The 14,342-nt window shown below is 34.9% G+C and overlaps 1 protein-coding gene, 1 long non-coding RNA gene and 2 pseudogenes across 2 annotated transcripts; 1 reads left to right on the forward strand and 3 right to left on the reverse strand.

Annotated features, from left to right (window-relative positions):
* Positions 1 to 5,369: 5,369 nt before the first annotated feature.
* LOC132604617 (receptor-like protein Cf-9) lies at positions 5,370 to 9,059 on the forward strand (annotated as a pseudogene).
* A 202-nt stretch (positions 9,060 to 9,261) lies between these two features.
* LOC132604620 (uncharacterized) lies at positions 9,262 to 11,215 on the reverse strand. Its single transcript, XR_009568765.1, has 2 exons — positions 10,725 to 11,215; positions 9,262 to 9,463 (listed from the first exon to the last, which is right to left on the reverse strand). It is a non-coding gene; the product is annotated as an uncharacterized LOC132604620 (long non-coding RNA).
* A 537-nt stretch (positions 11,216 to 11,752) lies between these two features.
* Positions 11,753 to 12,388, reverse strand: LOC132602006 (uncharacterized). Its single transcript, XM_060315039.1, has one exon. It carries the CDS (start codon positions 12,386 to 12,388, stop codon positions 11,753 to 11,755), a length of 636 nt encoding a protein of 211 aa, XP_060171022.1.
* A 659-nt stretch (positions 12,389 to 13,047) lies between these two features.
* The window catches only part of LOC132604618 (casein kinase 1-like protein HD16), a 42,969-nt pseudogene continuing 41,674 nt past the window's right edge, over positions 13,048 to 14,342 (reverse strand).

Below are 14,342 nucleotides of genomic sequence, written 5' to 3' on the forward strand. Positions count from 1 at the left end.
TAGAGCGTGTGTGCGCGTGCAGTAAGAAAGTTACATGGATCAATAGCGACTTATAGATATCTTGGGCAACACAACTCCAAGATGGACTCTGATGTTGACATCTTTCCCTTTGTACACTTGTGAGGAAGTTATAAACGTGACACATATAATATATTAGACCCACCAATAACCTCTGAACATTGCACTTTAGTTCACTATGTAAAGGTAAATCTAAGTAATTTGAAATTGCAAATGCTCTTCTGATTTTGTAGCCGTTAGTACTCCAACCTCCTGTTAAATTCCTTAAAATTAGCTGCTTGCCTTATTGCTCTTACAGTTAGCTAGGTAAAAGGAGGATCAATATATACTTCAAACTATTTAGTAGGCATAAAAACTAATTTAAAGAAAATGAAGAAACAAAGGCCTTGACCATGACACTTTATATCTAATTATCCGATTTAATTACATAACAAAAACTAAGCGTCATGCATGTATATAAGTGTAACCACAGAATATAACAAACTAATTACACCTAATAATATTCTCAATATAAAGATAATTAGATATCAAGCAATAAGTGAAGAAGTAATAAATCAAAATTTGAAGAAAACAAACCGCTAAATATTTTTTAAGTAAAAGATACTCCACTGCATAGGAAAATGATGGAAAATAAAGTTGTACTTAAAAATCACTTCTTCTACGGCCAAGCCTACAAGTCCTAAAAACAATTTGTGTACTGTTCTAACCCTTGCATATACTATCGAGTGTGTATTTTCAACAAACCGCGATCTTTATCTCAAACTTTATATTCTCCAAAGGAAAATGCCCATATCTTTCAATCAGCATTTATATTTTTCATAATTATACCAAACATAACAAAATGTGAAATCTAGATAATAGAAACTAAGCAAACACCTCAGAAAGGCCTTTCTACATTAATTTTTAATAAGAAATAAATGGACAATCGGTCGACTTTTTTATGAGGGTGGCATGGAATACTAACTCAATTCGAAAACAAAGGGTAGGAAAAGATAAAAAAGAACACACATCTGGACTAACACTTCACGAACGCTTCTCTACATTAACTTTGAATTAACTTGCCAATCTTTCTTTGTTTTAGAGACAGAGCATATAAAAGGAAATTTCATGGTTAAATCATTTGGGCTTCTGCAATTAAGTAAACGGTGCAATATTCTTTTCTCTCGTAATGATGCGTTGCCTTTTACCGAAGCGGTGTGTTTCCCGAAATAATGTTGTTTCTCGCAAAGACTTTTCTTTGTGTTTATGTAATAAGTTAAACAAACAAAAAATGGAAACTATTAGGAAAAAGGAGAAAAAAGATAAATGGGCTTCCTAGCTTTAGAGAGTGCTACGTCAGCGGGCCTATGTCCTGCAATTATAAATATATATAGATTCTGTCTAAGTAAAAATGAGAAGTTTAAAATTAAATTATTCTAAATATTCAAAGATATCATTTATCCTGACAAAGTAAAAAAAGAAAGTGCATGTATAGATTTGGTAAGATATGTAATGACTTTCTGGGTAATTAAAATCAGGGGTTTTACCTAAATTTAATGCTTTAAATTTACCAAGTAATACTTGAACAATATTAAAGAAAATTAATAATGTGTGGCCTGGCTTGTTCGAGCATAATATATATAGATCATATTGCTTTATTAAAATTGCAACGTGGTCATCTTGTTTTTCAATGTAATGTTACTAAAAGAACGAATCATATAGTCATCGAATAACTTTCTATTACGTATTTTTCTTTGTTACATTATCGTCCCTTTATGAAAATTGCAACTGTCAACTTGAATCCGAATGTATAAAATTTTCAAAGTATCAGATATGACATTATATACTCTTATATAAAATTGTGGCTCCACCACCGAACATATGAATGGAAGTTTATACTATTTTACTGATTATCGATCTCTCACCAAAAGTAATATTATATATAATGATAATTTACTGATTTTTGAATGCTTATGCTTTACAAGTTTCATAAGAATCATACTTCCATTCTTTCCACAAAAAGACTTGTATATTGACTTAAAATGTCTCATTCATTTGGAACTTTCCCTTTATTTCTTTTTTTTTTTCCCACTAAAATGGCTACATTGGATGTAGAAATAGGAAGCAACAAGTTGCCTAAAATTCTCGACGATCAAAGTAGGGAATACGATTTGTTGAATAATGACTAAAATAAAAGTGGAAATGTTTGTCCTGTATAGCTGAAAAGTCACTGAATTTTCTATAAAGACATATAGCCCGTATGCTAATTGGAGAAATATAGATGAGTACCTTCATGACCGACAAAGCATATATGCACTTCAAGACTAGTATTCCTACCTCGTTGTAGCTTTCATTTGACATTTCCATGGAAAGACTGAGGTATTTGCTTAAAATGTCTCATTTATTTTGAACTATCCTTGTCTTTCTCTGTCAATTGATGTAGACTGAGAAAGGAAAAAGTTGCCCTAAATCCACGACAATCAAAGTAGAGAATATTTTCTGCAATAAAAAAAGTGTCACACTTTTATGCGGTATTTACATCAAGCTATATGAATTCACCATGATTAAGTGATAAATCAATGTGATATTAACACATATTAAGTAACCGTGCTTTAATGAGAAAAGTGTAACGAAGAGACATCTCACATGAATTCATCATGTAAACATTCAGATGCGAGTGTTTTTTTTTTATCAAAGTAAAAGTATTACCTTGTTATCACATTCATTTGATATTTCCACTGGAAGACCTGAAATATCCCATTCATTTCGAACCGTCCCTTTATTTCTTCATTTATTCCACTAAAGATGCTACATTAGATGGAGAAATAAGACGTAACAAGTTGCGCCAAATCTACAGCTATCAAAGTAGGGAATACTTTCGACAAGCACACAAACAAATATTTTCACTTATACGCGATATTTACATCAAATTATACTAATTCATCATGATTAAGTTTTAAATTAATGAAGTAGTAACACATATTAAGTAACCACAGTTAAGTGAGAAAGCGTATAAAAAAGACATGCCAAGAATTCATTAGTTTGGTGTGAACATTGGATACGAATGCAAGTGAACTTTTTCTATTAAAGTAGAAGTATTACCTTGTTATCACTTTCATTTGACATTTCCACTTAAAGACTTGTGTATTAACTTAGAAATATCTCATTGATATGGAATTGTCCTTTTATTTCTTCTCTAAGTTGCCCCATATTCATGGCTATCAAAGCATTATGTTCAACAATGACTTGAAAGGGTTTGTCCATTTGTAGCTTTCATTTGAAGTTTCTAAGGAGACTTGTGCATTGACTTGATCCAAACATTGGATTAACATTTTTACTCTTATGATGCATTTAAAAAGATTCATGTATTTCTTTTGTTCTTAACATGTTTTTAATTATAGATAACTTATTGAATTCATATCAATGAGAATATATATTAACACTGTACTGACTGGCGCTTTTGATAATAAGATGATTCGGGTTTTCTTTGGCTTAAATCTTGTATAATATTTCAGACAGAAAATTAAAGATGACAATTTTTTTTAATTATCTAACTAATTTTCTAAAAAAATCATAACAATTTTCGAGGATCATACAGGGCTTGACTCATTTTAACATCCACCAGTGCAGTAATGACTTAGAAATATCTCATTGATATGGAATTGTCCTTTCATTTCTTCTCTAAGTTGCCCCATATCCACGGCTATCAAAGCACATGTTCAGCAATGACTTGAAAGGGTTTGTCCCTTTGCAGCTTTCTTTTGAAGTTTCCAAGGAGACTTGTGCATTGACTTGAGCCAAACATTGGATTAACATTTTTACTCTTATGACGCAGTTAAAAAGATTCATGTATTGCTTTTGTTCTTAACGTGTTTTTAATTATAGATAACTTATTGAATTCATATCAATGAGAATATATATTAACACTGTATTGACTGGCACTTTTGATAATAAGATGATTCAAGTTTTCTTTGGCTTAAATTTTGTATAATATTTCAGACAGAAAATTAAAGATGACAATTTTTTTAATTATCTAACTAATTTTCTAAAAAAATCATAATAATTTTCGAGGATCCTACAGGGCTTGACTCATTTTAACATCCACCAGTGCTGTATTGACTTAGAAATATCTCATTGATATGGAATTGTCCTTTCATTTCTTCTCTAAGTTGCCCCATATCCACGGCTATCAAAGCACATGTTCAGCAATGACTTGAAAAGGTTTGTCCCTTTGCAGCTTTCTTTTGAAGTTTCCAAGGAGACTTGTGCATTGACTTGAGCCAAACATTGGATTAACACTTTTACTCTTATGATGCAGTTAAAAAGATTCATGTATTGCTTTTGTTCTTAACGTGTTTTTAATTATAGATAACTTATTGAATTCATATCAATGAGAATATATATTAACACTGTATTGACTGGCACTTTTGATAATAAGATGATTCAAGTTTTCTTTGGCTTAAATTTTGTATAATATTTCAGACAGAAAATTAAAGATGACAATTTTTTTTAATTATCTAACTAATTTTCTCAAAAAATCATAATAATTTTCAAGGATCCTACAGGGCTTGACTCATTTTAACATCCACCAGTGCTGTATTGACTTAGAAATATCTCATTGATATGGAATTGTCCTTTCATTTCTTCTCTAAGTTGCCCCATTTCCACGGCTATCAAAGCATTATGTTGAACAATGACTTGAAAGGGTTTGTCCCTCTATAACTTTCATTTGAAGTTTCCAAGGAGACTTGTGCATTGACTTTAGCCAAACATTGGTTTAACATTTGGGAAAAGGGTCAAATATATCCTTCTACTTTAGTTATTGATTAACTTTGTCCTCCGTTAACTACAGTAGTCAAATATACCCCTCCCATTACAAGTTGGGGCCAAATATACCCCTACCGTTAGCAAAGTTTCAAAAATACCTCTCATTTTTTACATATACCCATATAAGCAAGTCTAGTCATTAGAATTAGGTGATATGGACACCACATGACATTTAACTTATTCTATGTGGTGTCTTACGTGACAATTTTTTAAAAAACAATCTAGAAAATTGATTTATTTTTTTAAAACAAATCTGAAAAAAATGGCTTTTATTAAAAATCTGATTTTTTTTTATTTTTTAATAAAACCACTTTTTTAAAAGTATTCTCGAAAATTGAATATTTTAGTTAAAAAATCTGAAAAATGATTCGGGTTTCTTTGGCTTAAATTTTGTATAATATTTCAGACAGAAAATTAAAGATGACAATTTTTTTTATTATCTAACTAATTTTCTCAAAAAATCATAACAATTTTCGAATTTTAACATCCACCAGTGTTGTATATATATCTCATGAATTTTGATTTATGAATAACACAAAGCACAGCTTTCTTTATTCTTTCTCTATTACTAAAAATGGGCTACGAATACCTCCTATTTCTACTAGCATCTTTCTTTCTCTGTCAACTTGCCTTTTCTTCACCCTTAACTCATCTGTGCTCCAAAGATGAAAGCATTTCCCTTCTAAAATTCAAAAATAAGCTTACTGTAGATCCCTCAGCCTCTTATTATTGTGATTATTACTATGATCAGCAGTCTTATCCAAAAACAAGGTCTTGGAACATGAGCAGAGATTGCTGCTCATGGGATGGTGTTGTATGCGATGATTTTACTGGCCATGTCATTGAACTTGACCTTGGTTGCAGCCAGCTTCAAGGGAAGATTGATTCGAATAGCAGCCTATTCCAGCTCTCTCATCTCCGAATGCTCAACCTTTCTCTGAATGACTTCTCTAATTCTCACATCTCGCCCGAATTCGGTAAGTTTTCGAGCTTGACCCATCTTGATCTTTCCCGGTCAAATTTCTCAGGTCAAATTCCTTCTGAATTCTCTCATCTTTCCAAGTTGCAATCTCTTAATTTAGGAAACATAGATCTGCTATTTGGACCTCACAATTTTAAATTGCTCCTTCAAAATTTGACCCAGTTAAGAGAGCTTGATCTTAGTTATGTAAACATCTCTTCCACCATTCCTCCAAATTTTTCTTCCCATTTAACAACTCTGTGGCTGCTAGATACGGGATTGTATGGGATAATACCTGAGAGTATTTTTCATCTGCCCAACCTGGAAACACTTGCCTTAGTTTGGAATGAGCAGCTCAGTGGTGATTTTCCAAAGACCAAATGGAACAGCAGTGCATCTCTCAAGGAGTTATTTCTCTCTCATGTTAATTTTTCTGGTAATTTCCTGCCTGAATCTCTTGGCTATTTGACTGTATTGCAGTACTTGAGACTTGATTTGTGCAATTTGTCGGGGCCGATTCCGAGATCTCTTTGGAATCTCACGCGTCTAGAGGGTATGCTCCTTAGAGATAACCAACTTGAGGGACCAATTCCTCTGTTTACAAGTGGGCTGCGTAATCTAAAGACACTTTGGCTATCAAATAACTCCCTGAATGGAGCAATACCATCCTGGGTATTCTCCCTCCCATCACTTACTGAATTAAGCTTGTTTGATAACCACTTTTCTGGTCAGCTTGAGGATTTCAAGTACAATACATTAGAATTGATTTATTTAGACGGCAACCAGTTGCAAGGTCCTCTTCCCAGGTCACTTCAGAACCTTGTGAATCTAACAGAACTTTATCTTTCATATAACAAGTTTAGTGGCAATGTAGATGTCAGCTTCTTTTCAAACCTCAAACAACTTAGAAAGCTGGATCTTTCATATAATAGTATTTCTCTGACCAATGAGAATAAAGTCAAGTCTACCTTACCAAAAAATCTTGAGTTCTTATATTTGTCCGCTTGTGAAGTAAAAGAACTGGATTTTTTGAGATCAACAGAGCAGCTTCGTTACTTGGATCTTTCAAATAATAAGATTCAACGAAGAATTCCTGATTGGGCATGGTCTAATTGGATGCATATGGAATATCTTAATCTATCCCACAACATGTTGACAAGTATTGGCCAGATTTCATCACTTTCTAATCTAAGTACTATTGATTTACGGTCCAATTCTATTGAAGGGTCGCTACCTATTCTGTTCCCCTCTGTAAACTATTTCTTCATATCAAATAATAGTATCAGTGGGGAGATCCCTTCTTCATTTTGCAATTTGACATTAATAGTTCTGGATTTGGCAAGAAACAATTTGACGGGAACAATTCCACGATGTCTGGGTAACATGATTGACTACCTCGAGGTCTTGGATATGCAATACAATAGTCTTTCTGGGTATCTCCGAACAACTTTTAGCTCCAGAAGTCAACTCAAAAGCTTCAACTTGCATGGCAATAAGGTAGAGGGAAAAATCCCAAGATCCTTGTCCAATTGCAAACAGTTGGAAGTTCTTGATTTAGGGAACAATCACCTCAATGATACATTCCCTATGTGGTTGGGGACTCTTCCAAAGCTACAAGTTTTAAGCTTGAGATCTAATAAATTGCATGGACCCATCAGAACTTCGAGGATTGATAACTTGTTTCCTCAGCTTCGGATGTTAGATCTCTCTTGCAATGCATTTACAGCAGAGTTGCCAACAAGACTTTTTCAAAATCTGAAAGGCATGAGGAGAATTGATCAAACAATGAACTCACCACGTGATGCAGCCCAAACATATTACCAAGACTCAGTAACTGTTGTAACGAAGGGGCTGGAGCTCGAAGTTGTGAGAATCTTGTCTTTGTACACCACTATGGATCTCTCAAACAACAAATTTGAAGGACATATTCCTAGTGTTCTGGGAGAATCTCATTTCGCTTCGGATGTTGAATCTGTCTCACAATGGATTGGAGGGTCATATCCCGCCATCACTCGGAGAGTTATCTGTAAGTCGAATCATTAGGACCTTTCATTCAACAAGATTTCAGGAGAGATACCGCAACGACTAGTTTCTCTTACATGTCTTGCAGTTTTAAACCTCTCTCGCAACCATCTTGAAGGATGCATCCCGAGAGGACCTCAATTTGCTACATTTGAGAACAATTCATATGAAGGCAACAATGGATTACGCGGATTCCCAGTTTCGGAAGATTGTGGAAGTAAGTGGGGACCAGAGACAAACAAAGTAGATGAAGAAAACGATTCATCAATTTTGAGTGAACTCAGCTGGAAAGTGGTTCTTATGGGATATGGTTGTGGACTGTCCATAGGATTCTCCATAGCATATCTCATGCTTTCTTCTCGAAATCCAAATTGGCTTTCTAGGATCGCTGAAGATTTAGAATACAGAATAATTTTGAGAAGGCGAAAGCAGCAGCGAGGTTAAATGCATTACAGAAGAAGAAGAAGAAGAAGAAGAAATAATGGCATCTAGGCAAGTTCCCAGTCGCACAAGATGTAATGTCAAAACCTTCAGGTATATATTCATATTGAGCTCTATACTGATTCTTTTTTAGTTTATCATAACTGGTGTTATACTATATCTTCATTTAAATATTTCTTGTTTTATTAGATAAGTGAATGATTTCGTGAAAAGTATACATAGAAAAAGGAAGAAGTAAATCATCAGGTCCTAATTTATGCAGAACCATTGAGAATCATTTTAGTCACCACAGAAAATATTCCACCATCATCCAGTAGATCCCAATAGGAAAAGCTCAGTGATCAAACAATTATTATAAATGGGAATGTGTTATCATGAGTTGAAATTCCAATGACGATCTCCCCTGTTATGCAACAGAAAATAACGTTTGAAACAATTACTCGGTGTCCATGACAGATCTAGCTTGTATTTCCATTATTTCAGTTTCTATATAAATATGTGAGAATTGAGATAATTGTTCTGTATCTAATTCTTTCCTTTTATCTTATGTGAAATAGTTGTAGGCAACTGACTCGGGAGATGTAAATGGACAAAGAGTGTGTCTAGCTGAAATAGTCAAGAATTGGAAGACTACGTGAATAGTTTTTTGCTTTTATAACGGTGATTATAGAGTTTTGTGTACCTCTGTTGCCCGTAGTGTTTTGTTGAAGAATATCTGTATACGTTTGTCGTATTTTGGGGCCTTGTGTTGTCAAAGTTCATCTCTGCTGTAGCAGATTCCTTGTCTAATAATAAGTTGCTGATTCCTAAAGTTAAATTAGCTCCTTCTTCTTTTTTAAAAATTTTTAGCATAGTATCTCTCATCAATTGAATCGGATTTGTGATGTCTCTACTGTTTGAAAACTTACATGCCTATGCTCATTAAAAAAGAAAGAAATTGTTATTTATTTACTATCTGCAGATTATATAGGAAAGAGGAAAGAAATTGAACCAAAAAGAACAAATACCAAAGATAGAAATCGCCACTTCTGTTTCTGTTAAGGAAGAATTTCCTCTGGTGTGGATAACATGAATTATACATTCCAATTCCTATGAACATGAAAACTTACAATAGTACATAGACTCCACATACAGGAATAATTACTATTTCTCAGGACAGCACAAGCATTCTATTCTTCAAAAGAAGTATAACAGTACCTCAGAGCTCCATTTGTCCTGCAAGAGGATTAAATAGATCAGCAACCTCATTCTACATAGTCAAAGAATACAGCTTATTCTGAATGAAACAAGAAAGCTTATATCAGAGAAGTGAAGTGCTCTAGAGCATCAAACTTTTATGCGTTGTTTACTCAGACAGGAAAGTAATGGAAAGAGAAGGCAATGACACCAATCCGTATGGGGCCAACCCTTAGGACCGGCCGCACATCTTATTAGATCATATTGGTGAGAGAGCCAAAGCTCTTGGACACTTTAGTATCAAATTCAAATGATGAAGTGGGCACTATGCTTGCAGTTGCACTTCATCGCCTATGCAAATGAATGCTTCGACTTTTACTGTATCAGGGAATTCTTTACACCACTCAAATCCAACACTCAAATCCAACAATGACGGCGCACAGAAGCAATGATCAGCAGATACAAGACATATAGCACTTATTTTGTGAGGACCAACTTGGATCATCTAGTGAACTAACAAGAATTACATAAATCCTATGTAGTACCGGCTGCCTTATGCTTTCTATTTGAATATAACATAAAATTTAAGAACTGTAATACTGACACAGCACACACATTGACATAAAATACTAGATTGCACCCAGAACTGGAAACAGGCGACCTAAAAAATCAGCGGACCCAAATTGCTAGGAGTAAAGAGGTGTATCAGATTTTCAAAGTTTTTCTTTTTCGAGAAAGTAAAAGAGGTGTATCAGATTGGACTGATTGACAACACTGTTCATGCTTATAAAGATTGGACTGAAGCAAGGAGGTATTTTTAGCACCCTTTATTCTTACAAGTGGGAATAGCCTCAAATTACTCAGGCAACATCTCAGACTATAACCAAACATGGAAAATCATTATCATACATACTGAGTTCTCAATTTTTCATCTGCATTAATATGTCTTACAGACATCCATAAGAAAAGCCTCTATACTTGTATTCCAAAGACATCAGAAACATCACCACACACTATCTTTCTGATTTCATTTTCATAGTAAACAAGATAATCTTTGAACTATATATAATAACATGAGTGTACATGTGCGTTCAAGGGTAACAAACAATAAATGAAGAATTTTGCAATTTATACAAAGTTCACACTCATTGTCACACCACCCATTGACTCAAACTACTGTATAGCAACATCAAATACATACCAATATTATAACAACATCAATGAACCCAAACAACAAGTATTATTGGATTGAGGACATTATTATAGATAGCACAACTACTTATAAAGATTAGAACTTGACCTCATCATATTGAAGCAACGATAGAATCTTGGCACCCCTTATTCTTACAAGTGGGAATATCCTCAAATTCATTAGCTGGCAACTTCTCAGACAAAAACCCCACATGGCATTTATTAGGTAGGTAGAAGTTGAGTTTTTTTTCTCTGTTTTTGTATGTTTTTCATGACGTACTAAGTTGGTGTATTTTGTTACCTAACGTTTCCAGTTCACATGTACTAAATTATATGTAGATTTATATGTACTAAATTTGATGGCTGGTGTATTATTGTACAGTAGTTATAACGGAAAGGTATTGATGTCAATATCTCCATAGAGGGCAGAATGATGAACAAGATGTACGTGTGAGCATATTACGTCCAAAACACTTTCCTGTTGCATCGCAGTGACAAATGCAATATTAAATTGTACTGGTGCCCATTTTGGCTGGTATAAGTGAAGGGTCAAATCCTATATGTGAACTGTGCACGTCTCATTCTTGCACAGCCTGACTATGGAAATCATGCAGATTTGTTTGTTCATTAAATTTTGATAGTGACAACCTTAACGTTAATTGCTTCCCTTATGTGGTATTCCCAGTGCGTGGTGATTTCATGGCTTGTGATGGCTATTTTCTAGCTAATTCTTGGTCTGAAAACTGGCCCTTTCGCTTCTATTCCCACAGTTCATTCAATTTGATGCTGAAAGTTGATCAAATACCTTTACCTTCATTTAAACTAGTCTATATATTGTCAAGTCACGTATTTAATTAGTTGTTTGTTTAAAAGAAAGACATCATGACCCAAGAGGATTGAATCGAACTGTGAATGTGCTGTAAATCTAAGCCATAGTAATCCAAGCCACGCGTGTTACTTGGTCAAAGTCGCACATTTGACTATATTGTGGTAGTGTACACTTAGTACAGCAGCAAATGTCAAATACAAGAAGCAAAAGAAAGATTTCTAAAGTATGGGATCAAGAACATTCGCAGTCCCATTAAACTTCACTTACTAATAAAATAAACTCAATGCACTATTTTTGAAAATCAGTTCTCAAATTTTCATTAATTTCTGTGTCTCTGAACCTAATATATCACTCCCTTTGCAATAAGCTACTTCAAGCTGTGACTTAAACTCAAGCCAAGGGCTCTCTAATCTCCAAAGATCAGTTATCTGACACTTGTCCCCAAAGTTCACCCAAGAAATTAGCCTGGATAACTCTTTTTGGTTCACCTTGGGACTCAAACCTTTTACTGCAATCCTTGCATCACGAAATGCTGGGAAGCACTTCTGCTTTGCGAATTCACGGCACTTTCCCTTTGCTGCTTCGAGGCAAGCCTCCATTTCACGTTCTTCACATCTCTCCCTCTCTGCAAAGTCTAGATTGGAAGCACTGCCAGGGAATGATTTCCACCAAGGGGTTTTACATTTGTCTGAGGCTACGATGGAGCAACCAATCCTAGCTCCGGATTCACATTGTTGAATAACTTGAGACTCACAAGCTTTGTATGCAGAGGCCCAGGAGATAGGGTCTTTAAATGCGAGGATGAATCGCCCAGCTGTTTCTTCTTGTGGGCCAGCCCTGATGGGACCTCGAAGTAGAGGGAGTGGTTGGTCAAAAGGAATCAGAGTCTTTGATGCAGAGTATTCCTCAAGGTCGATTGATTGCCCTTCTGGTTGAGCTGTCATAGACGAAGTTTTGTTTGTACCCAATTGTGGATCCTGAAGAGAACAAACTAACATCAGGATTATCAAGATGCTAAAAATAGTTATCTTAGTACCACTTAAGATTGTATTGATATCATCACCAATAAATGCATCCGCAACAAGGACATTTGGATAAGGAACTCTTCAAACTTTTGGTGTGTGGACAGATTGTTGCTCTGTTTTTTGAAACTAAAAAAGGGAAATAATTGTACGTGAACCGTCTTTAGACCAAGTAGTCGTTTTGTTTGGATAGTTTTCCAATAACAAGTTTGGTTTTTGAAACGGACATGAGAATTGTTGTTCTGATAAAAAACCTTCATGGAAAATGCTTCAAATCCAAATGCCAAAAAGGGAATATGTTCACGAGTATCTACCAGTCCTCCAAACACAAGTGACTCATACTTAATGAGATCAAGTTAATTTTCAGATAAGTTAACTAAAAAGTCATTAACAATGGATTAGTATCATGCAAGGTGACATGAACTGCAAGGAATTGAATAAACTGATAATTGCATGCAAATGCTGTGAATCTGATATTTTTGTCCTAACATGAAAATGTGTTGCCAGGCAAAGCTGATCCTGTATTGTATATTTGTATCCCAGCTACTAAATGTTAATCAAGCCCTACCTTGTCTCTCATATTCTTTCAGTTGCTGTCTGTTTTGACATAGCTAATTCTGTCCATTCCATGCGACAAGGCAAGTATTGCTTCCTTCCAACTGCCAGAGGTTGACTTACAAAGCTATATCAGCTTGACACTGTCAATCCAATGAATTAAGTTATTTGTAGATAAAACATATAAAGGTACTTAAAAAGCTGGACTGGAGGTAACAATCAGGCAGAAATCCAGAATGTTTGGTTTATATTTCTCATTCAAATGTTGGAAAAAAAGGGTGCATAGAGTAGGATACGACAACATTAAAACTGAACTCTCAAGTACCCTGTAATATGGTACAGCTTCCACTCCTTGGGCTTAACAATCATGGATGAAAAGATTCACCAGCCATAATGATCAAGTTACAAAATTGCTACACGTAAACCAGCAAGGCGATGGGTAGATTGGCAAATATAGCGTCCATAGTATCTAGTAGAAGTCATTTCTCTATTAAAAACTCCCCTAATACTACTCAGTTGAAACCCACCTCCTTAGATGCAAAACACTATTTACACTTGATTGCAAAACATATTCTAATCTCTAGACTTGTCATTCACCCTTATACTTGTGAAGGCTGTCGTATCCTTCTTCCTCAATCAGGATAAGGCTCAAGAAGCCCCCCTGCCTCATCCCACAGCCATCCAAAGGTGCAAAAAGTTGAGACAAAATACAGTTGGATGACTATTTTATTGGCGGAATGACTATTAATAAACGCCTCTGACCATTGACCATGTTCATGTGGCATCGATTTTATTGATGCTGGACAGAGAAAAACACTCCTTGAAGGAACGTGGAACTAGAAAAAAAGCTCATTTTCTTCTGTTTTTTCTCCTTTCCTCTCCTCTATCTCCTATCCCTCTCACCGTAAATCACCAGGCACTGATTCTCCTTAATAAAGATCATGCCATTTACCCACCAGAATATGGATCACAATAATTCTCACTTCGACGTAAAAAAATTCTTCACAGCCTCATTCCATCTCTCCTTCAAGAATCATACAAAAGAGTAAAGACCCAAAAGCATAAAACTTTAGAGAAAGCTTCACTGTGCCTTCATTTTTTTTTTTGCACCAAATCTCTGTGTTTCCCATTTTATGCATAAATACTAAACACCAAACCTTAATTAATGCACAAAGGTTTCAGATATTTATACCTATCAATCTATATGTATTGCTGTTGAGCCCCTCGTTTGGAACACAAAGGACTCCAACTAAACGATTTGAGGATTTTCTGGCTCAAAGATGTAAAAGGCTTGGCTTTTACTAGGTTTCATATGTCAGAT

Source organism: Lycium barbarum, chromosome 7 (genome assembly GCF_019175385.1).
Source record: "Lycium barbarum isolate Lr01 chromosome 7, ASM1917538v2, whole genome shotgun sequence".
Lineage (NCBI taxonomy): Eukaryota > Viridiplantae > Streptophyta > Magnoliopsida > Solanales > Solanaceae > Lycium > Lycium barbarum.

Bases quoted from the DNA above. Each gene is read 5' to 3' on its own strand.
- LOC132602006 (XM_060315039.1), bottom strand. From the start codon at position 12,388: ATGACAGCTCAACCAGAAGGGCAATCAATCGACCTTGAGGAATACTCT.